We start from the raw sequence: 25,406 nt of genomic DNA, 5'->3' as shown, positions 1-25,406 counted from the left end.
TTAAAGGCACAATATGTAAGATTTTTTTATTAAAATATCCAAAAGATGTGTACTTACATTATCCCAAATGTTTCGAAGAATGTTTAATAAGAAATTTTAACTAGTGACACGGACCGTGTCCATAGTGTCATTGTGTCGCCTGCCAATGACATCATAACCCCTTGATTTCCGGTTTTGTTTTGTAGAAAACATGGAAACACCAAAGACGGTGGCCTCGTTTCGCTTCGACGGCTTTCAGCCTCACCCTGCTTCATTCTACTACATTAATAAATCATTAGCTCATCCATGAACATGATTTCTGCCCGAGTCCCGTCGGACTGCATCGGCTGTGGGGATGAAGACGACAACTCCCATGATTCCACACTCAGTCACGGCGTCATCAAACTATGCCTTTGCCTCTTTGTTTATTTTGAATACGCCCTCTAGCGGATAATTTTTTTTTAATATTGTGCCTTTAAATGAACTAAAATGTGATGTTTTTAGCAGAATTATTTATTAATCAAGTACCTATTTTAACCAAATTTGAGAAATGTGTATCTATAAGTCGTCATGTGTGTCACTGCCTGTTGACATCAGGCACACTGAAAAAGTTCAGTGAAGTACATGGACAGAACAGCATTTACACATGCATTCCTCCAAACATGGCTTGAGTGATCAGATCTCAAAAGATCTGGGCCCCATTTATGCCTTGATTTAAAACGGGCAATTTGTAAATGACCCAAGATGAACCTTAATGCCAGGTGTAAAGAGGGTCATGGATGCAAAGGAAAAGTTTGTCTTCTGTTTTTTTTCTTTTTTTCTAAACCGTAATATTTTGCATCATGGAACTGATTGTATAAATGATGCAGGTGCATCTCTCACCAAGCGAACAGGTTTGCTTGTGGATGAATGTCCAGAGCCGTCAGTCCTTTCACTGTCTGCAAGATGTTAATTGATTCTGGTGTCCGTGGGTCAAAGAACCGCACATCTCCATTCACACTACAAGAGAGGAGAACCAACTTGTGAGCTAAATACAAGAAGACCGTGAGATAAATTCTTTAAATTAAGTGATAGAAATTATGAAGCAAAGAGAAAAGCAGTTACCTGACACTGATAATGTGTCCTTCAGGCTCCTTCTGCAGATGTGCCTTCACCACCCAAGCACCGTGTTCTCTATACGTCATCACACGACTGTAGAAAGAGAGTTGATTGGTATAAGCAGTTACAGTCCACAAAATGTAGGCAGCATTACTAAACACTGACCACTAGAGGGAGCTGCAGGAATGCACTGCACCAGAACACAGAATAACAATGATCTCTGTAGTAACAGCATAGTGGAGAAATTATAATTCTTTAGAAGGATGTTTCTTCCACTACTGGCATTTTTGGCACTGTGGACTTTCAAAAGACCATTCAAAAGTCTGGGTAAATAAGAGTTGCCACACAAGACCACACCCCTTCTCTTAGTTTTCTTCACACATCATGTCTCCTATTTTAAGCATGCACTTTACTGACACTGTCTCTTTGGTAACCAAGAACACTAGCTTCTAGGAAAAAGAAAAACCAAACAAACAAACCCCTCCCCCCCAGAAGAAACCACTTTTAAACTAGAATGAAACATGACCACAAGCACTCCAGCAATGTTACTGGAGGCAAGGGGGTTCTCATACAGTATACTCCTCTGTGACAAAATTTTAGTATGTCAAAGGTTATGATGCAACTTCACTTCGATTTAAATTAAGCAATTTATACCCTTAAAGTATAGTGGTAGCCAGGCTGCAAGCAAATTAATGAAAAGGAACTCATCAACAGTATGAAGCAGGAAATGTCAGCATGAGCTGTGGGACACAGAGGTGGAATGTTTAAAGGTGCATGAAAGCAAAGAAATAACAAGGCATGGAAGAGAGCCGACGCATGTGACTAGCAGAAGGAAAATCTTCAGCATTTGGAAATGCTAGAGCCAAAGGGAGTTGTTAAATTAGCATTATTTAAATATTCACAGGGCTTTTTATGACTTAATTACAACGTTTTCTCATGGAATTTGTGGGTGAGTGGACACAGATATGCGAGTTACTGTCACAGATACTTTTATCCAACCAAGACCAAAAGCAAGACAAAACAAGCTCAGTGGTGCTGGACAGGAGTGACATTGCGCATAGCCACAAGATTCATGCTGAATCATTTTCTGATATAGCAGTTAGAATTTATTTTAGATTTCGAGATGTCTGATTTATGAAATCATCCCAGTTGTGGTGGAACTTCAGAGATGAATATATTTATGATTCAGTAATATGACTCTTTTTAGAGGTCTCTGAGTGTTGACTGACTCTTTTGATTTTCCCCAAAGGTCAATAACAGCTCAATCCTTTATGACTCATCTCATATGATTGTTAGCGAAGGTCTCAGGTGTAATATAACTCAGGTGAGTTATATTACAGGTATGTGTTGTTCGATATGTTAATGATTGTAGACAGAGATCTGTGAATGCTGACACACCATTCGTTAGGTCCCATTCTGCGGTCGTACACACGAACCGATCCGTCTCCAAGACCTGCAGCTACCAGTGACCGCTGAGGATCACATGATAGGCTGGTCACACAGCTGTCTGCTCCTGTTGGGATGTCCTGCAACACAGACATAAAAGCTGAATGAGTTATTGGAGGAGTGCAGTTAAATATCAATTAAATATCAAAGCATTTAAATACCATGCTAAGATATTAAAGAGTGAATGATATTTATATGCATTTTATATAAGATTTCATTGATTTACATTACAAGCTAACAGAATTTCTATTTGGCCATAAAAATATCAGCAACTGCATATAAATATCAGCAAACAAATTGCATATTTTTGCTCAGTGTGGGCCTCTGAATAAAACTGATTTACATATAGATTTAGAATGGTTGCTTTGCTTAGACAATGGTTGCTCTGGTGTAGATATTTCCAAAGATAGATTTTTAGTACATATCAGAACACATGTTGTGCGGTTCAATACTTCGAGATGTATAATATTATAATTGGATCACATCTGAAACTTCATCAAAAGTGTGAGAGACACACAGCCCATAAAAATGGAACCGGAGGAACAGTTTCAATAATTTCTAGTGTGGTTCACTTCATATTTGTCCAGTATGGCGTCTCATGAAAGCAAGTCTGACTGCACAGTGAAATGCCAGCCTTAGAGTTCCTGCCTTAGACAAACTGCTAAATTGAACAATGACTGATCACCAAAAACAATGATACAAGGATATTCAGTATCAAACAATGGAAACGTTCATGTAGGAACTTTGAAAAGTAGAAATTTTAGGCAGAGAGGGACAAAAGAGAGGCCAGAGGGAGACTAATATGGAAATTACTTTTTTATCTAACTATGAAGCAAGACAGTGGTGCACATAAATGATGGAACTACAAAGCTCAAAGAGAACTGATGCTTTTAAAGTGAAGGTGTGTGTGTGCAGGCATGTGCAACTCAGCCAGTACCTGCACTTTAATTTCTCTTTCTGTGTCCCAGATCCGTATGACTCTAACGTCACCTGACGTCATCAAGAGGCCAGTCTCCTGCTCCCAGTCCACCACCATACCTGCACCTTCAAAAGAGAGTACAGAAGGTTTACACACATACACACTCAAATGTACAACTCTCTGGGCTCTCCTGACATGTCAGTACATTATGATAAAATATAATACAGTCACACACTCACCTTTTGGTTGATTTACATTTCTTTCAGAATAAAAATATTGGTGACTTTCACTTTCATGAATGAATGAATACAACGCTTTCACGAATGGTCTTATAAAACATTGAATAATTAGATGCACAAAGTGAACCTTTTATATAATGGCAAAATAAAAAGTTTAAACCAAATGAAAGAAAGAAAGAAAGAAAGAAAGAAAGATCAAAGCCACATATGGGACTTGATTAACAAAAGATCAAGATCAACAGACCTTAAACTGAACCTTTTAGCTTGTAATTACACTAACTCACAGCTTATGAAATGGTTAGTATTCTATGGTTCAAGGCCTAGCTCTGGTCAATTTTGTCGTAAGAATGATGTGAACAGATATGGAGGCAGAGGAATTACAAAGAAAAGAAAAAAAAAGAAAAGAAAAAAAACAGCAGACACATTCATATGACTGTTAATTTGTTAACTTCAGGTTTAAACTGCAATTATTTATGGAGTTATTCATGCTGACACCAATCAGAGCTGAGCTGATTTCATTTATGATCCAGTAAGAGGATTCTCTTCGAGAGACTCGGTTGTGTGATTCTCCCTTGTAGATTACACGATGACTTCATTAGTTTGAAGAGAATATAGATTATAGACAGCAACTGTAAATAAAATTAAAAGGAAGATAAAATGTAGAATAAATGAATAAAAAATAGATGTGGTTCTCAAGTGGTTCTTAACTGGTTTTACTTCAGGTTCCAGATTTAACATTGGACATTAAAAGGCAACCTAACAGACATTTTTATTGTACAAAATTACATATTTCCTCAAAATAAAATATTGAAATTCAGTGACATTATTTAATGAAATAATGGCAATTAATTATTCATTAATTTGTTCATTCATTGATTCATTCATTCATTCAATAAAACTTATTATTTTCTTAATTTGGTTGTGTGTTTGGTTTTAAAACATCGTTCCAATTTCTATGTTCTGGGAAGTAAATAATTCTCTTTACAGAAAAAAAGGTCAGTGCAAACTATGTTTATCATTGTATTTTCTCTTGTGTTTACCTATGGTTTTCAAGGATAAGAACTTGTGTATGTGAACATACACCCAAACATCACAGCCTTACATGCTTGTTGAACATTCAATGTCAAATGGGCATTAACAGGGAGTTGGTTTTCCTTTTGCTGCTATAATACTGTAGCTCCCACTTTTCTGAAAGGCATTCCATTTTAAGTTAGAACACAGCTGTTGTGATGTTCTTGCATTTAGACAGAAGAGCAGAATATTCAGCATCAGACATTGATTTTGGCATTGCAATTCAACCCAAAATGTTCAGTGGGGGTCAGGTCTTTGTGCAGGCCAGTTAAGTGCCTCCACTCTAGAATTTTCTCTACTTGCAAGTCATTTGAATGTTTCTAGAATGTCACTATATGGTGTCCACATACAGTATAACGTATATATAAAGGCTGGAGGTGCTTTGGTTATTATTATTTTTTTTTTGATAAACAATTTTATGATTTAATTTTTACATTTAATTTCAACTCATTTTGTGCACAAAATGGTCAGGTTAGGTCACAGGGCTTCCGGCTTCAGTTTATTGCCTGGGTAGACCTCTAGATTAAACTGACCAAAACAAACTTCTAATTTACTGCAAAGCTTCAGCTCCCATGCTAACAGCACCTTCTGCAGGACAAGAGGGAAATTTTGTCCTGACTGGTCTGGAGCCCTGGTTCAGTTCTGATTGACTGGCTGTCATTCTCTGATGCTGTTCAATCACTAGAGTAAAGAACACTCTTATATGAGTGCCCCAAACACACAGCTAAAAGTTATGTGGAGCAGGAAATGCTGGAACTGTAGCACTGCTGCCCTACTTTCAAAACTTCTGCTGTCTATCAAAAATCCAATCTTAGGGAAGAGAAAACCCCCTCACATTCATCCCTCCAAACACTGCTGAGAAATAAATGGAGAAGCCAAGGGAGAATTTCACATCAGGAATAAAAACTTTATGAAGCACATTCATCATGAATTTGGTTCGTCTTCACTGTTTGGAATTCCAGCGTTATGCTTACGTGAATAAACTCAGACCTAGTAATTAATATGAACTTTCAACTGCTTAACTAATTAATATGCAAAAAGACGTTTGTGTATAGCGCACACACACACACACACAGAATATATTATGCACACAAAATATAATCATTCTTATCAACACAAACATACATATATTCTCTTCACCCAGTAGCACAATATACACATGTGCACGCACACACACACAGTTTCTGATTCAGGCAAGATTAATACACACACTTTTTGTTGATGGTAATGTTGATCAGGGAATATTACTAAAAGCAAATTATAAATCATTTTTATTACCTTAGAAGTGTGTTATAATAAACAAGAGCAATGAGAAAGCCCACACGAAATCCAAATTTCTATAAAAATTTTATGCTCATCATTCAAATTCCTACAGGTTGTACACTTCCTGTGTGTTTGTAAATTTTAAAAATTTGTTTTTCTGTACTAAAATGAGCTCTGTACTAAAGTTACTTTTACTTCCTTTCTACAGAATTCTGGCCATTTTTCACCAAAAATAGTGCTTAAAAATGAAGAAATAAAAACAAATTAAATATTGGTCTGTGTTGACTTCCACCAATCAGAACTGCAGTAAGAACGAAAAGAGCCAATCAGATGAATGCAGATAAGAATGTTAGGCTATAATTGGGAACGGGAAAACGTTAGATGCTTAGTGCTACATGTGCAAACACCAAATAGAGGTGAAGTAAAAGAAGAGAGAGAAGCACTCACCTCCCTGTTTACTTCTGTCAAGATAGATTGAGACCCGACGGGCCAAACCTGTGAAAGGAGAAGAGGAAGAGAGGGGAAGAGCACAAGAAGGAGATCAGGAAGACTCAGTATATTAGCCAGAGGACACCACCATGTTAGCACACATGAAAGCACACAGCCAGGATGTGATCTGTAGCCCTGTCCCAAACACAGCACTTCATGCACACTTGTGGTCTTCCATTAGCCTTTACACAAATGTCAGTGAAGTTCACAAGACAGCAGGGTGTTTCATCTTTCAATTTAGATTTCAGAAGGGTGCTCCAGAATGTCTCCCTAGTGGCTACTATGTGCCCTCAATGCACACTTGGCCTATCAACACTTTATGTGGCATTACATTATCAATGTGTGGCGTAAGGTTTCAGGGCAGCATTTGGGACTGGGCCTATCAGAGACACACACACACACTTTTACATCAAAGCAGACTCTCTCACACACACTGGTGAATACATACACACCCAGAGATATGATCCACAGTTATATTCCACCTGAATTTAATTCACCTCATATCTTATCTACATCCACACATACACACACTGCAGGAAAGGGAGGGAGAACAAGGCTGTGGTTTCCCAGCATGACATCTGCCAAGTAAATCAGGTTTTCTCACAGGGAGCCGAATAGCAAGGCTGAAATCAGCACTCAGAGCCAAAACTTTGCTCATCCATCTTAAAGTAGCACTGACAGATAGATGTGCAGGAGTTCTTCAGGAAAGCCAGAAGCTCAAGAACCTCCTTGCGTTCTGATATACGTGACTGAGATTTTCTCCTGGCATTAAGGTTTTTATTGTGACAGAGCCATTTATTGAGTTATTATCCCAGTTTTATTTATAATTTTTTTTATTGTTTGTGATGATCTGGATTCATTTCATTTGGGAAATAAAGATTCTCAGGAAGAGAATCCGTGAGTGTATTTTTTTATATATATAAATGGAAAAATTGGAGGTCAATGTGTGTAAGGATATATACTATAAAACTATTATACGTGCGAATATATATATATATATGATATACAATATATAACAACAACAGGTAAGTTACACACTAGGAGATCACTGTCTGATTGCAAATGGCAATCCTTTAAATAAACACTTTAACCTCTTGAGACCCGGCAAAACATTTTAGGAAAAAATAAGTATTTTTTCATGTCATTACATTGTTTAGAGCATTAAAAAAAAAACATTTTTTTTAAAATGTCAAAATTATATTTCATTCATAAGTTATGCTATGTCCTTGGTAGAGGACATCGGGACTCAATCATCGGGACCCCATAACATTTTCCTGAGATGTTGATTTATGACACACAGTTTAAAAATTAGTCAGATTTAAATAATAATTACAAAATATTATCATTTCCATAAGAGTGTCACTAAATTAATATCAGACATTTTTGAAGACCATGGAGAGGGAGTGGTCATGGTGAAACATCCAAATTATCTCTGGGTAATATACATTTCTGGGTAATATACATTAGTATTAAACATTTAGTATCTCTGAAAAGCCCTGAATGTGCTCTGTACAGGACATCCAGACTTAAAACTGTGGCATGCATAGTCTCAGAGAAATTCCCTAAAATATAATGTCCTCATATGAGGTCTCAGGAGGTTAATAATAAAAATGGTAATTTACTCACCCTCATGTTGCTCTAAACCTAGTTAGTTAAAACTAGTTCTTAGCAAATAAAAGAAGAAATAAAGAATGTTACAGTCACCATATAGTATACAGTGGCTTTCAAGCTCCAAAAACTCTAAACAGTAATTCATACGCCATGAAACAACTTGTGCACTATAATACAAGTATACTAAAAAAGGGGTTCCCAACCATGTTCCTGGAACCAACATTTTGAATGCCTCTAAATTTGTCTAGGAGTCTCTACTAATGAGCTAATGAGTTGAATCAGGTGTGTTTGATTAAGGAGACATGCAAAATGTGAAGTGTTGGGGTGACTCCAAGAACATGGTTGGGAACCATTGTATTAAAGTATACTAAAGAACAGCTTTGTGTGACAATTTTCAATGAAAAATCTCCCTCTTTTTAGCTCCCAATTGCCAAGTAGCAATCGATCATGTGACACAAAAGAATTATTGGCCTTTAGCAAGCATTATCATACTGCTGACAGAAGCCTTGTTCCTCCTTTCCAATGACCGAGGAAAAATGTATTTACAGACATTACAGAGGAAATGTATACACGCAGATTTAGCAGGGCAATCACAAAAAGTTGTTTATTAAAGTAAATGAAATAAAGAAAAAGATAGTTTGAGCACCATATGTAGGGAAAAACAGGAATGAGAAAGCACTAAGGATGAGGGCTATAGCAACCAAACTTGGAGGACACAAACGTTTATGATTTCTATTAAAGCTACAGATCTTTTACTTAAGCATTCCTGGAATGAAACCATTTCACTTTAAAATTTGGGTAAAAGTGCCATACAGCATGGATTCATATACAACTTTTTCATGTAGAAATTTTATTCATGAATTTTAAATTTGGTTAGGAAACAGTGGTAAGGTCACAAAGACATTCTAGGATTTCCCTCTATCTACTGTTCTGATGGAGCCATGACCCGGCTAAGATTATGCCACTGGTCTATCTCCCTGCAGCTGTCCTAAAAAACAGTTTTAATGAGAGTTCTGAGATCAGCTCTATGATATCTATATGTGAAGAAAAGACTAAAATGTAAATAATTAACTGAAAATCTTGCATTCCGCCATTTGCTCGCTTGGCATACTGTGCTCACAAAGGCTGTGTTTGCTATGGTACACTGTTTGCTGCACAGTATATACCTGAAGTATTACAGTATATAAAACAGTACAAAATATGCAAAAGTTTAGTTTGTGTCATGTTTTATCCATTTTTATTCAAATATTTCTTTAGGCAGTCCAAACACATAATGAGTCAAAAAAGACTGAGTGGGATTCAATATTTTAAAGTGTGCTCTTGCTTACGGCACACACTGGCAAATCTAGTAAACCATCTGGATAGTTGCATACATTGCATACATTTGCATAATGTGCACTATACAGAATATGGAGAGACAGCATACTGTAGAAACATTGAGTAGTGCTATGCAGTATGCAATTTCGAACAGAACCAAATTTCATTTGTTATTGTGACAGTATCAAGTTTGAACGTCGAAGTGCAAATGAGACATGAGAGCTAAGAAGTCAAGACTTTCAGAGAATAACGCATTTCAATCTATTTCTCATACAAACCTATTAAATGGAATTATATGAAAAACTTTTATGATACCTTTTTGTCCTTTTTGACAGTGACAGTTAATATCTAATTGTGTTGTATGCGATAGGCAGTCTTAATGCTCTGCCTTTTGTGTTCTACAGAAATAAAGAACACAAAAATAATGTTTTGCACAACATGGGGTATAGATGAGGTGAACTATTCCTAACAATGCATCTCAAAGTTGAGGCTGACTGCACACACACACACACACACACACACATCTGGTCAGCTATCCTTGTGGGGACTCTCCATAGGCATAATGGTTTTTCTACTGTACAGACCGTATTTTCTACTGCCCTACACCAACCCTACCCCTCACAGGAAACTTTGTGCATGTTTTGATTTTCAAAAAACTTCATTCTGTGTGATTTATTAGCTTGTTTACCCGTGAGTACCTCAATATAGGTCGCCACCGTGACACGAGTCCCCATGAGTCTGTGTGTATTCCGGTTTAAGTCCCCACCAGAATGACCGACACACACACACACACACACACACACACACACACACACACACACACACACACAAACACCCACAGAGCAGCTGGGGGAAAAAAACAGTGTGCCTGTGAGTCTAACTGGGTTTAACTGACAGGTTGTGATAAGCCCCACTGCTGACAACTAATGTCAGTCCTAGACTTACTCATGCTGACTCTGACTTGTCCTTCAGCTCATTTCAATGTGCAATTTAATTTCTCAAAATCCCACCAAGAATAACCAGGTTATGAGACAAATTCATCTAGATACAACAGATGAAGCAGGTAAGCTCCACCATCTATGAGGAATATTGAAATAATGAATAATGAAAAGGCTCTGAGACTACTGTATACTATTATTTTGTTTAGTCTTGTCAGTTTTGTAATCTGATATGAAGAGGCTTAACTTCTTCAACAGACGCAACAACAATTATTTGTCAGTGATCTGAATTCATACGATTTTCAGTCTGTTCACAAACAGAAAAGAAGAAGGGATAGAACTAATATTAATCACGGAAAACTGAGAAGCATAACTGAAAAAATATAAATGTGTTGAACAAAAGTAAGCTAATTAGCCATTATGTAGCTTAACGTGTAATGTAAATTATATGCATACTCAAAAATAGCAAAAGTTCCAGTTGGGATAATAAATACATTCACACAAATGTTGTCCAACACAAAAAACTGTGAAATAAACACAACTGCCAATATTTTTTTATAACAGCGAACTGAAAAATTTTGAAATAGACCCACAAAACTATAACTAATATAATGACTAACATTCTGCTTTCATACCAGAGCACCCATGGGCATCTCTACAGTCCCGCGTCATGCAGGAAGACTGGAAATTCCGACAGCTTTTTCCAAACACTGGCCGAGCAGAGAGTAGACGGGGGAAAAGAAACTCCGATGACAGAAGAAGAGCGGTATCCACACAGAGAGTGTATGAGTGTGAAAGCAAACCTCGTGTGGTGGGCAGCATGTCGGACAGCCCCTGCCACGCTGTGACCATCTCTGGATTCCTCTGGTCAGCAAAGTTCTTCCAAATTCGCAAAGCTCCGTCATCTGAACAAAAAGTGGCATGGTGCAAGTCAGCATAGAAAGTGACAAACATGAGAACCGATCAAAGTTTGCATCAACATGACTGATAGGTGAACTGACCAGTGGCAGTGAGGAGGAGAGAGCAGTCATGCCCATTAAGGTACTCCATAGCTGTAATGCGTGTGTATCGTGGGTTCCCATTGTAGAAATAATCCAACCTCTCTCCTTTCTCCCAGTCCCAAAAACTGTTCCACACACAGAGAACACAGTTGAATATAGTTCACAATGCCTCTCTATGCACATCTAGCTAGACTGCTAGCTTGAGTTCAGTTCATAACTGACAAGTGTAACATGCCAAATACATGTCACTAATGAACAGATTACATTATAACAATATATGTTACAAAATATGTTATACCTATGAGCAATATGGCTGGCCAACGTTTGTTAAAAATAATCAGGTTTTATGATTTTCTTAGTGGAAGGAGGAATTATTTTTAATCATTTTAATTTATTTGCAACAATGTACCAATACATGGTAAACAGCAATATTTACCACATATATTTTCATTTTTAAGTATGTACAACACAACCTCAACATTTCTGAGTGATGACAAAAGAATCACTGCATCAGTGTTTTGATCCAAACTTGATTAGAAAAAATGGATTCACGTACAATAATCTTCATGAGCATTTTTATAAATGAGGTTTAAATCAGAGACGGTATTAAAATATCTGTCTTGGCGCACTCATATTCACAAATTGTGACAGAGAAGAGGGGGCAAAGATTACCTAAATATGGCTTACCATGATCATTAGGAGATTTATAACAAATTCTACAGTGTTTCCCAACAGAATTGTGTGAGACTGTGGTAGAGGGATCTTGGTACTTTGTATTGTAATTCAGCTGGACAAATAAATGTAAATTAAAATGTATAATTTTAAATAAGTATAGTATTTACTTCAAACTACAGTAGTAAAATTACAATGCTGTCTTAATTTCTTTTTCTTCACTTGAAAGAGTTAAACCCTCAAGCTTTTAATTTGGCAGAAAACTACAGGTTTTCAAACACATGCATTCTAGTGATATACAGGAATAAAAGTAAAAATAGAAATGTTGGAAATAATGTGAATGTGAAAATAAAGCATAACTGGCACACACTGTTTCCAAATGCAGAGATGGAGTTCGCTGCATTCACTATGAACCGAGCTGCTCTGAGATGGTTAAAATGCTGGGTCATTAGCTGCTTGTGTAAACACAGTGCCACGTTTCTATTTGAAAAACACAGTGAAATAGATAATATACTTATTTAAATTGCAGCCCTTTGTGATTTGATAAACACACTAAGGTATATCGGTTCGATTTTAATTTGATTGATAGATGCTTTGCCAAAGCAATGACACAAAACAACATTAGAGATTTTTTATGTTATTATGAGAGAAGGGTATATATATCGGTTCATTATGAAACTTAGGCAGGGCAGATTAGACTGGTGGGCCAGCAGAGTCTACGTAATTATTGGGAAACACTGTTCTATGCGATACTTGCTTATGTACGCTTCTCTTTCAAAGAGTTATGATTGTAAATGAATTTGGTTGTGTATGTTACTGCCACTCACCAGATTGAGTCTTTATCAGCTACAGCGATGCAGGGGTTAAATGGATGAAATTTCACCACTGATGGAACTCCGGGGTTTCTGTTGATGAAGATCTGATCATCTAACCGTGTCACTCCTAAAACCACGAGAGGGATAGATAAGAATGTTGATCAGTTAGAACAGGTTTAATTAGTGAAATGTTGAGCTTGAATAATGACCACAGCAGTCTTTTGGTTTACAAGTTTTTGAGGAAAATGAATGAGGGTGACGCTACTGAACTTCAGTTTGAGACTTGCAGATGAGAAAAAAAAAAAAACCAGCATGAAGGGAACTCAGAGGGAATTGAGGATTTGATTCAGTTCCTCCAGCTAGACTGAATAAGGGTAGCCCCACTCTCGGCTTCAGAGGGGAGGATGGCGGAGAGAGTGATGAAAGGAGAAAGACACATGAGAGTGAGCAGGATCCTCCGCTCTGACGCAATCAGTCCTGCGCACTTGTGTGTGTGTGTGCCGGCACTGACGTAAGCATATTAGTCATTCTGTTTGAGACTCCGCTGACTTCAGCCAGGGAGCCATGCATCTCTTTCTTTTAAGCTTGGGGCTTTCACACACAAAAACTACAGCATATAACTGGTTCACCCAGTTCCACTTGTGAAATCCACATTATTATTACTCAAAAGCATCTAATGTACAGAGATTAAAAGCATTTCTGATAAAGATTTACTGCAGACCAGGGGTGTCGCAAGCCCCAGTGAAATAACGCTGTCCCCCAAAATATTACTGATAAATTATTGTCTAATTATAGGGGAGACCGGGGGCAATTGTAACAAGGGGCAAGTGTAACACACTCAAATCCTCCAATCAGAAAAAAGCTAGCGTGATGACACTTAATCTGCACATGCTCAGTAGGATTCTCTCTCTGCCTGTGAAAAAGGAGCACAATCATTTCACCTCAGCAGAAGTAAAAAAATAAATAAAAATGATTTTGAGGTATGAAAGTAACAGTATTTTTCTTCTGCTGTCTAAAGTTTAGATGACTGCGAATTTAAACTTACATACATTTTATCTCTAGGTTATTCATAAAAAATTAATATGAACAACCAATGCTAACATAGGCGTGGCTAGCTAGCATAAGAGATTTTATCATGGCTGCAACATCAGGGGCAATTGTAACATTGTGTTCCCCCAAGCCACATGGCCCAATGTAAGCACCTTGTTTGTCTGTGGTGACATACTTTTCTGTCAGAAAATGAACATATTTAAATGTAAAACTAAAATTTAAAATGTAAAAATTATTATTATTAATTATTAAAAAAAGATTAGTGTTACATATTAAATAATATGTGGCTTTTAAATCTTTAAAAAAAAATAAAAAGAATATTGTCTCCACATGATCTGAGTTTGAGTTATTCTGTATGTCTATCTTGTACCATTTCATTAAAGTTTGGTTAAAGACTGTTCTTGACTCATCAGCTGATTAATGTATTTGAGTGAAATATATTTAAATAAATTATATATATTGTATTAAAATATATTAAAATTATTAAAATCTAGTTACCACTAGAATAGAATAGTTGCCTAGTCTTCTGCAAAAATCGAAATAGACTTTAGCTTTTTCTTAAGTAACATTATTAGATACTATAGCAGTAAAGTGATTACTTTGAAGTAGGCTTTTATTGCCCCCACCAAGGGGGCAATTGTAACACTCTGACTTCTTGCATTTAATTTAATTTAATATAATATTATAGTCTTCTCCTTATTAGTGAAAATATATCAATTTTATTATTAATTAGTGCACCTATATTTGTTTCTTGTATCAAAAGATTAATCAAAAGATGATTAGTGTATTTCAAGTAGTCTGTGAGTTATGTAAAAAATGTTACAATTGCCCCCGGTCTCCCTTACTACACTGTAAAATTAGTTAACCTTACTTAAAAGAAGCATGCAAACCGATTGCCTTAAAAAAAAGTAAAAGTAAAAATAAAGTAAAAGTAAAAAAAATGTTTTAGTTTCAGCAACTAATTCATTTTAAGTTAAATATACTAGGTGTGTATTCCAAATAACTCAGTTATTTAAGTTGAGATGTCTAATGAAACATTTACTCCAACTTGGAATTTCTCAGTTGTATTTACTTGAACAGCGATCCAATTACTTGTTAAAACCATGCAAACCGATTGCCTTAAAAAGAAGTGCTACTCCAGTAAATTAAGTGCTTCAACTGTCCAATTAACAATAGCACACATGCATTTTTAAAATAAAGCAGTCTATAGTCTTAATGTTTATAGACCCATCCTTGACCTAACCACAGGCTCTACACTCCTTAGCATAAAGGTAACCTCCCCAAAAACAGAAACTGAAACCCTTTTAAAACCAAACATAACAGAACATTAAACACTGACAGATCTCCCCCTATATTAATCTTGTGCAAAAACACATCAAATAACACTTAATTTCAACATTTACTCCTGGAATCTGAAGCAAAGCATGCTGGGAACTATAAACTAGCTTGACATAATGGCACTCATAACAATCAATTTATCAATTTATCTGTGCAGTTGCGCACTATGGCTGCAGTCGCCATCATCCAGGTGGATGCTGCACACTGGTGGTGGACGAGGAGATACCCCCCTCACAATGTAGAGCGTTTTGAATGCTTAGAAAAGCGCTATATAAATGTAATGAATTATTATAATCTTAACTAGGGTTTTCTGAGTAACAAAGGCATAGTACGCAAATAGTACAGATTACTAGATTTTTACAATTAAAATCAACCATTTGTGTACATTAAGTAAAGTCAACTAAAAAGTGTTAGGACATTTGTTAGATTTTATATGTTATGCCCACATATGACTGAAAATTGCTAAAATAAGACAGCATGGTAGTTTCATGCTTACAGCTGGAAACCAGTACCTCTTTGAGTGATGCGTTGGCTTTGTCTGCGTACTCGTGCATTGCGTAAGAATCTCCACTCTCTCTCCTTACGAACTTGACTCTCCAAATCATGCTCTTCTGGAATCTGAAAGAGAAGAAAGAATTACATTTTCAAATGATGGAGCACCAAAAGAGTCACCTTGTTTAAAACCATAAACATTCAAATATACACATGCAGTTTTGACAATTCTGAAAACAGAAACTCTCTAGAGACTGTAATTGTGTAAAGTCAAATTACCTTTATATTGTGCTTTAAGCGATACAGATTGATTCAAAGCAGCTTCACAGTAATAAAGAGGAAAATAACAGAATCAAAGATGCAAACTTCATGAAATACGAGAATAAAGAATAATGGTTTTATCTCTCTAAAAAAGGGATCTCGACTGTGGTCTCTCACTCTCTCGATTTTCCATGTCTGTCAAATTTCTAAAAAGTGTGACTGATATTCTTTCTTCCTCTCCTCAAACTCTGCCTCTCCATTTGTAAGAATGAGAAAACTGCAAAATAAGCTAAATAAAGTATTTTCACGGATGCACACACAGAGCTGAAGCCCTAAGAGAGAGAATCACAGCTCTAGCTAATTAGCCCTGATCGATCCAGTCTTCCAGATAGTAGCTCCAAGGAAGGGCAGTTCCCATGCCGCAAGTCCAAGTCCAAGCTCCTCAAGCAGGGTAAGAAATCACACCTGTCTCTCTTCCTGGAGCTCTGGGGCTCCATATCAATCTCGTAATGAGAATCAATAATTTGTTTTTTCATGTGGAAATGAAGCAGTGAGCTTGTACATGTGATTACTTGCCCAGCTGGGACTGTGAATACGTCAGAGTTAATGGTGTCCTCAACAGTGGTTATTATTCTGTCACATGCAAACACTCATTCATAGTCAAGTCACCAGTAAGTCACCAATATGCACTAACACACATCCCTCTAATAGACTGGAATAGAGCTATTCTCTCTCAAGATGGATTTCTCAGTTTGCACAAAAAAGTGTTCTTAACTTTGTTATCCATTATGCACATTTCAAACTTATGTCCAGACTGCTCTCTGTTTAGTATACTTTCTGAATTACTGCACGAGTTGTACATGCGGTTCCTTTTTTATCAAGGAACCTCAAGAACACTTGCTTTCTTATGCACTGTTGTAAGTAGATGTTGAACAATATGGATTTTTTTTTTAAATGACTGATTATGATATTTAGAGAGCAGTGTCGCCAATAACTAATAAAATACAAAAAGATAAAACTGTAATAATATAATATAATGACATACAAAACTGATGAAATTAAATCAAAATATTTACACAATATTTAATAGAAAATATTTATAATACGGTAAATAGACAAAACCTTAATTGGTAATTGACTCAAGAGGGAACTATAATAATTATTCTGTAATTACATAATAACTACATCAATGTCATTATTAAAGGGATAGTTCACCTTCAGTTGCTGGTCCCCATTGACTTCCATAGTATGGAGAAAAGAAAAGAAAAGAAAAAACCTTATGCAAGTCAATGGGGACCAGCAACTGAAGGTGAACTGTCCCTTTAAGCTCTCTGGACTACATTCTGTGTTTGGTTTGGAAACTGTCATTGTATGACGTGTTGAGGAAATTAACACCACTGTTAGATCTATAAGCATCCTGGTTGAGAATAGGCAGGTGAAAATAATGGTCGACCTCCATCTCACCTTAACCAATAACCATCACCCCCCCACCCCCCTCAATATATATTCATCACAACCTTGTACACAACCTATTATATTCAAACTTTTATCCATTCCCAGACATGCCTGAGCTCTGACTCCCTGATTATTAGAGTCTGAAATATTAAAATGGAGTTTTCCACATAATATATTATCATTTGCTTAAAAAAAAAAAAAAAAAAAAAACTTTAATCATCACAGTCAAAACTTCAGGGATTCATCAAGTCAATTAAACCTGAATCACCAAAGTCAATTAAACTTCAGGGATTGTGAATCAGTTTCTGGTCTTTGGTGAAAATGAAAGTGATAACAGGTTCACTGGAATGGCAACAGCATGACAACACCCAAGGAAATGGTTTTGCAGGTGGTGGGCACAGACAATTGCTTTCTCCTTATCCTTCCAGACTGATTTGTATCTAGTTTTGTGTTTTGTTAGGGTCCTTCTCACTACCTGTGCATGAGGCAGTACGTGCAACCCAATCAGGTCGCACAGGTGTTCCAGCTTCTCCAAGATGGCACATCCATATGTGTCATAGCAAGGAGATTTAGTATGTCTTCTAGCACAGTTTCAAGAATATGAATGAGAGATCAGGAGATGGGCAATTGCACAAGGAGAGCTTGACAAGATTGTAGAAGGGAAACAACCCAGCAGCAGGACTGGTATCTGCTGGAGGAACAGGAGGAGCACTGCCAGAGCCCTCAAAAATGAGTGTGGCATGACAGCCCAATGTACTCTAGTGGGATCTGTGCTCACCTGCTGCAGGGAACATACAATACCTGAAACAGAATATTAATAAAAACAGTACTATCCCCTCCACACTTCAGAACTGTGGTCTTTCACACAGACACACACACACACACACACACACAGACACACAGACACACACACACACACATCAACACACAGCACGCAGGAGAGCTTACAGAGGGCCATAAATAAATTTTTATATACATTTTTATTAGCCTTCTCTAAAAACACACATGACATGGTCTTAGAAAATGTTTTATAAAATTCAGTTTTAGAGATTGTTTTGAAATTTCAAATGAAGCATTAGTAGACTTGTGGCTTTAGCTTCATTGTGTTTCTAAAATCATATCCTACAGCAACATATTTTTTTTATACATTTAAAAAATATGTTTTTAATATTTTTATTTTCATGTTTGAGCTTATACATCTTTATTATCATAACAGTCCGAGTAATTCTGATTCCTGAACAGTAAACTTTGAAGTGTCAGCTTTGTGAACATATGTTGATTATGTATCTAGTAAGAAAGACTCATGAGCAGAAACCCTTTTAATTTGGGTATGTCATTTGTGTCTCCATGCTGAAAATGGGGGGTGACAGCTAAGGGGTTAAAAAGCCCTTGCTACGTGTACTGCGTTAAAGGGTTAGTTCACCCAAAAATCAAAATTAGGCCTTTGTTCACCCCCCGGAGCCGTGTGAGATTTTTTTTTTATGGATGGGCGCTTTTTATTTCACTTCTTTTGGACTGATGCATGCAACACCCGCTGAGTGCAATGATAGAGCTTGGAATAGCCGGGACAATTTTTAAAGGGGTCATATGATGCTGCTAAAAAGAACATTCCTTTAAGCTAACTGAGACTTGTTATAGCACTTGTATATCATTGCTCTTTTGTTGATTTTGATTGCTTCCATTCTCCTCATTTGTAAGTCGCTTTGGATAAAAGCGTCTGCTAAATGACTAAATGTAATGTAAATGTATCTCCCATATGAGAAGACTTTCTTTGACAGCAGGAAGGGCGTGGCCTCAAAATTAAAGTTGACTGACACCACATGATGCCGGCAGTAACTCATAATTCATTACATAATTAATAAACAGTTAATTCTGCTGAAATACATAATACATCAAACAGTTTTGACGATATTGATTATGCTGCTAAGGGTGTTGCACAGTGATACACAGAACCTTTGGGTGAAGTGGTCATAACCGTGTTTTAACATGATTAAAACACTGCTGTTGACCAATCAGAATCAAGGACTGGAACTAACCATTATACATATATTAGACTGTGTTTGCTCCTTTCTTGATATTTTATGTCGTTTTGTTTCCAACACATTATTGATTATTAATGTGTCTTGTTCTTTTGCAGTAAACATGAGGTATTACTCACAGTTCTGTGCCATAGGCTGTGTGTGTTTCTCACTGATCACATACTGATGGGATGCATATACTGCCTCAGGACTTGACACAAAAATGCACAAGCACGCATGCACACACACACACACACACACACACACACACACACACACATGTCTCTGCTTAAAGACAAAGAACAATACTTGTACATGATAAATACAAACTGATGAATAATGACCTTATTTACTGAAATACTGTGACGGTGCTGTGTAGTAGTCACGGTATTGGATGATTTTACCATGGTCCTGAATGATTACCATTTTTATACATCATGGTATTTACATAGTACACCATGGAACATGCCCAAATAACATGGTAGGAACATGGTACTTTTGTTAGTGTGCGCTGATTATAAGCACACATATAAATTCTAAATTCACAGTCGAAAGAATGTATAGAAAGAATTGCATAGCATAGCCCCTATAGTAAATATCAGCATCAAAGGAGCCAAACACACATATTTTTAAATATTGCACACTGATTACTGCAGCAGCAGCAGTTTTATTTGTGTGTGAGGGAGTCCCCTCTGGGGACAATGAAGTTGCTTTAGGGCCCGTTGTTTCGGAACCTGGCGCGTTTCCCCCCTTAGCTCGGTTCGTTTGGGCATATGTGAACATGGCAATCGCGTTCGGATCCGCACCAAAACAATCAACAATGTGTACAATGTACAAACAATGTGTGTACAGGCCGAGATCGCCTGAACGAGGTGGTCTCGGCTCGATTGAAAATGAACTCTGGAGCGGTTCGGTTGTAGTGAGAAAGCAATCCGATCCAACGGACCAACGAACCAGGTATGATGGGTAATTATGTAAGTTCCGTGAAAAGCATTAGCTTTGTTGTTTGCTAATACCTCAAAATGAACCATGTGAATGTCTGTGGGTGAGCACGTCTTCGCCATTCGAAATCAAAGTGCACTTTTTCATTTTATAATGCCATCTTATTGCTCTTCTTCATAGTAGGTGCATTTTAAAAATGTTTTCACGATCAATCCTGGACTCCTGCTCAAAATGATAAATTAATATAACGACAGCTACAAAAAAACAAAAACAAAAACAAAACAATAAGCCCGCAAAGCTGTTGTCGTTGCATCCTGACGGATGACAGCCGTGACAGCTAAATGGAATCCCGGAAACCCGTGGAACTTTGACCAATGAGAGAACAGTTTACTCGCACATGACTTGTATTAACAAATTTGGTCCGTTTAGAAACTTTGCCATGTGAAAGCGAACCGCACCAAGAATAAAAAGCAACATTGTAATAATTTTAATCCCTGTTTCGGAACAAAGCAATCGATCTACAGGTGTGAAAGCATGCTTAGTTTGGCTGGGAACAGGCAGAAAGGGTTTTCTCCTCTTTTTGAAATAAAGAAAAATGGGCACTCTTATGGTAGAGTCATCGCCATGGGAACAGAAAAACTAGAGTAACTTTTATTGGGTTATGAAATCATACCTCATTGTTCCTCATCTTATCACCTTACATGGGTACTTAAAATCTGCATACACAAGGTGCCATGTGCACTCTGGACTTTCTCCCTCACGCTCTCAGTCTCCTAAGTGTTAACAAGGCTCACCTGTGGCTCATTATCAGAGTGTTTGGACTGGAAAGCATCCATTCCCATAAGCTGCGTCCCAATTTCAAAAGCTGCATCCTTCAAAGGCCACATTCGAAGGGCGATTGCGTCACCGCGGTGCGACGAAGGCTGTCCTAATTTGAAGGCTCCTTCAAAATGGCCTCAAATTGCACCCTTCATTTCTCGGGCATTGAAGGCCACAACAGATGGACCCTTGGTGGCCTACCCTACCCCAGATTTCATTGTGCGCCTGTGACGACAGGATTTTTTTAGAGAAACTGCTGGATGACACTTTTAATGTAAGTACTGGGTTTCAACTAGGGCTGCACGATAAATCGCATGCGATATTTAACGCGACTGACGAGCTGCGCAAAACCACGTTCATATTCGCGCAATTTTTTGCGCAGCTCGTCAGTGAACAACGGCTCTGTGTAGTTAATGCTGCTCCATGTGAAAGCCCGCAGGTGATGAAGATTTACCGCTGATTACAGAACCGGCTTTCTGACAAGATGCGCGTTAAATATCGCATGCGATTTATCATGCAGCCCTAGTTTCAACTTACTTGAATATCTATCTATCACACAAACGTAAAAATAAAACACATTAAAGCAGTTCAAATGTTGACTTGTATCTTACCAAGATGTGACTTTATACAGTTCATACTCTGTTATTTGCAGAAATGGACCAAAGTGAACATATTTAGACAGGCTGTACAAGTCCAGTACAAGCGTTACTGTTGTCAACCACAGCTATCACAGTTGCTAGGCAACAAGATCAATCCTCCGTAGGCAAGTCTTGCAAAAAGTCAAAATTCACGGCTTTCGAAGGCATGGCCTTTGAAGTCTGCGTGCCTCTGAATTGAGACACAGCTATAATCATGAGTTGTCTGGCCTTAGTAAAATTCTAGCACTCACCATTTTGCTATCCTGATCTCTCACCTGCCTGTTCCTGTTGTCAGCCTGTGTCCTGCTGTTTGGAATTATTTCATGATTTGTTTGATGCTGGAGTTACCTGTATACTTCCCTGCTGGACGACTCTGATCTGTATCAGTTCCTGTTTTTACCCATCTCTTGCTTGAAATCGTTCTTTGGATGCTGCTAAGCCAAGATTCTTAGCTGTAGTTCCTGCCATAGTAGCTTTCTGTTTACTAAAGACTCTGTGGGAAAAGAAAGACTGTTACCTGTTGATACTTACCTGTAATGCCAAGATCCTTATTTGTAGTTCCTGCTGCTGCAGATATACCTTCTGTTCCCTGTAAGAAGAAAGTGACTTTTACCTGTTTTATTCATCAGTTGGCATCTACCTCTTTTGTTAAGGGTCGGATTGCCTACTGGTATTAAAGGGGCAATGTGATTGTCCAGTCCACTCCAGAACAGATCCATCAAATCTCTGTCCTTAAAGGTGGTAAGATGGCAATATTGGACAAGTTCCTCCACATATGATTCTGTGTTATGGCCATTTTGATACATGGAGCACAGAACATCTCCCGCTGAGGCGATATTGATGGTCTGGCCTTCTGTAATGACACACTAACTCAGAAATCAGTCAGGACCCAGTTGTGGGCATTTTTTTTTTTGCAAAAACTTAATCAGGTAGGTAAAACAGGTTAGTTGGCTTTAAGCAGTATCTGGATTGGGTACTGTGGATATGTGGCACTCCTTACATGGCTGGCGAGGTTTATGATGTGGAGAACAACAGTGCCTCAAAGCATCTATTCTCCTTAACCCAATCCCTTCCTATGCAGCAGGTCACGTTGCCCAGCACCAAGCCGGTATCAATCACCGGAACCAAGCCAAGGTCTCGTCATACTAAGTCAGCTAAACACAGTTCCGAGAGAGCAGTCCCTGTGAGTAATATTCTGGCTTCTGAACTGGAGGATTTTACCAACATGTCCGTCCGTAGGCTAGGAAACCAAGCTCAGCAGTTCTAAGTTTGTCCATTAAACAAGAATTCCCTCACCCGTTCCATGCCAGCCCACAAGTCTGCTCCAGCCCGCAAATCCACTCCAGTCCACTAATTCTCTCCCAAGACTGCTTCAGAGTCCAGGTCAACTTCAGAATCTATTCCGGCCCCTGAACACAGTCCAGTGTCGGCTTCAGCCCCTGAGCACAATCCAGAGTCCGTCCCAAAGTCCGTTCTAGAATTCACTCCAGCTCAGGAGCTTTGCCTAGAGTCTAGACCAGTACCCCACATCTCCAATCCTCCAAACTGAACACCATATTGGCCCCCGCAAAAAAGAAGGAGACAAAGAAAAGGTCCTCCCCTGAAAATCCCCTCAAGCCCAGAGCTCTCAGTGCTGCCAAGTCACATTGGTCACAGTGGTCCCAAGTCAGGTGATTTCAGAGCCACCAAATCTAGTAGTCTCAGCGCATCAGAATCAGGTGGTTCCAGAGTTATTGCCACTTTTATCTGCTCTGTCTGTGATGGCTACTACCATCTTGTATGTTTGGGCCACATACAAATCTACAATTCCTCATGAGGTGGCATCGACCACTATGGCTCCTTCCAAGACAGTGGCATGTGTTTGTGAACTCTGTTTTACCTGTAACCCTGGGTGTTTCCATCAGGGCCAAAAAGGCCTTTCCCAGTTTACTCTTCTCAGCCAGAGACAGTTTCACGGTCCCTCGACTCAGCCCAGATAGTCAATTCTAAGTTATCTGCCTGTTTTGTTATTACCAAGGAGGTCGTCCCTGAAGCACTTCTCTGTTCCATGTTGGCCAAAGAGCCCATTCCTAGTTCCATCATCTCAGTTGGAGAGATCGTTTCCAGGTCCCTTTACTCTGCCAAGAGAGTTGATTTTCTATCATAGCTTTGTCTTTACTGTATGTCTGCCATGCCCTTGCTCTGCCTCTTTGTTTCATTTTACCACACCTCTTGTTTAGCTCTTGACTAGTTCTTGTTTTTTTTTTAATTTTGCTGTTTTACTAAACCTGTTCCCCATATGCCTTTCTCCCTATTTAGTTCGCCAGATTGTTTTGTGCCATGTTCTTTGTTCTGTATTCTCTGTTCCGATTGCCAGAGCATTTAGTGTATCTTGCCAACCAATCTAGCTCTCTAGACTTTTTTTGCCTAATCTTATCTGGTTTAGCCCCGTCAAATCTGCTCTGTGTCTTCCTGTACCCTGCCCAGTCCTGTAGTTCCCAGGCGGAGATTCTACACCCTGCCCAGTCCAACTTTGCCCAGTTTGGTGTGTCCCAAATCGCAAGTACTCATTGACCATGAGGGCTGTTTTCTGGTTACACCCTCCTGCCAGGCTCTGAATTCTCCTCTGTATTCGCCCTTCGGACTGTTCTTCTGGATTTGATGCTTGCCTGGCTTTCATTTCTCCCAATGTCCTTGCCCTGCTGGTAAAGGTAGTCCCAGACTCAGTGTTGTAAGGATTAAAGAAACTCAGATACTTTGATCTCCTGAGAAACAGACAATACAAACATACACGGGCATCTTCGAGACACCCCACAGAGTGGAGGTGCAGGAAACGCCTCTCTCACATATGCATCAATTCCTAAGTGCATACTAGATCTCAGGTTAGATGGAGCATGGCGCACATCAGGTGAGATTATAGATTTCTGACTAACTGCTTGACTTTAGTTAAGTTGTACTAAGTTGCGTTAACTATGGGGGACTAGTCATAGTACTGGTCATAACCGCTGGTTATTGTCTCAGCTTTAATTAAGTTGTACGTAGTTATTAACTATCGGGGGCTAGGCAAATAGTACTAGCATGACCGCTGATTATTGTTTGAGCTTTATTCAAGTTGTACGTAGTTATATAACTATCGGGGGCTAGACGAATAGTACTAGCATAACCGCTGATTATTGTTTTGAGCTTTATCTAAGTTGTACATGGGTAACTGTAGGGGGCTAAACAGGACTACTATTTAAAGAATGGTAAGCATGGGCGACCTATTACTGACCTATATGACCTATACTAAAATGGAGTCAGATTAGATACTAAAATGGAGTCAGATTAGATAATAAAATGGAGTCAGATTTGAGTTAAACCTAAATTGAATAACTTTGCATGCTGAAAAGACCGAACACGCAAGAAACCTTCATCCACCACTGGATACCTTCCTTGGGCCAAGTGCGTGGACCTTACAGTGTCTACCAGCTCTAATTTTGCCATGAGTGATGGAGAGTCTGATGGCTCAGCATCTGACGGCTCATCTGACAGTGATCCAGATATCATATTTACATGT

General features: G+C 38.3%; 1 protein-coding gene across 1 annotated transcript in view; it reads right to left on the bottom strand.

The window, feature by feature from the left end:
- rptor (regulatory associated protein of MTOR, complex 1) overlaps window positions 1-25,406 on the bottom strand; it is a 304,247-nt gene that overhangs the window by 7,730 nt on the left and 271,111 nt on the right. Inside the window, exons 26-34 of the mRNA XM_016515002.1 lie at window positions 15,759-15,864; window positions 12,871-12,985; window positions 11,372-11,496; window positions 11,174-11,275; window positions 6,463-6,510; window positions 3,461-3,567; window positions 2,476-2,603; window positions 1,084-1,170; window positions 862-978 (exon numbers count right to left, since the gene is read on the bottom strand). Coding sequence (XP_016370488.1) covers window positions 862-978; window positions 1,084-1,170; window positions 2,476-2,603; window positions 3,461-3,567; window positions 6,463-6,510; window positions 11,174-11,275; window positions 11,372-11,496; window positions 12,871-12,985; window positions 15,759-15,864 — 935 coding nt within the window. The remainder of the gene's footprint in view (window positions 1-861; window positions 979-1,083; window positions 1,171-2,475; window positions 2,604-3,460; window positions 3,568-6,462; window positions 6,511-11,173; window positions 11,276-11,371; window positions 11,497-12,870; window positions 12,986-15,758; window positions 15,865-25,406) is intronic.

This window comes from Sinocyclocheilus rhinocerous, unplaced genomic scaffold, assembly GCF_001515625.1.
Source record: "Sinocyclocheilus rhinocerous isolate Xijiao unplaced genomic scaffold, SAMN03320098_v1.1 scaffold567, whole genome shotgun sequence".
NCBI classification, from domain to species: domain Eukaryota; kingdom Metazoa; phylum Chordata; class Actinopteri; order Cypriniformes; family Cyprinidae; genus Sinocyclocheilus; species Sinocyclocheilus rhinocerous.
The sequence above is the reverse complement of the archived record's forward strand: the minus strand, read 5'-3'. Positions and strand labels throughout refer to the sequence as shown.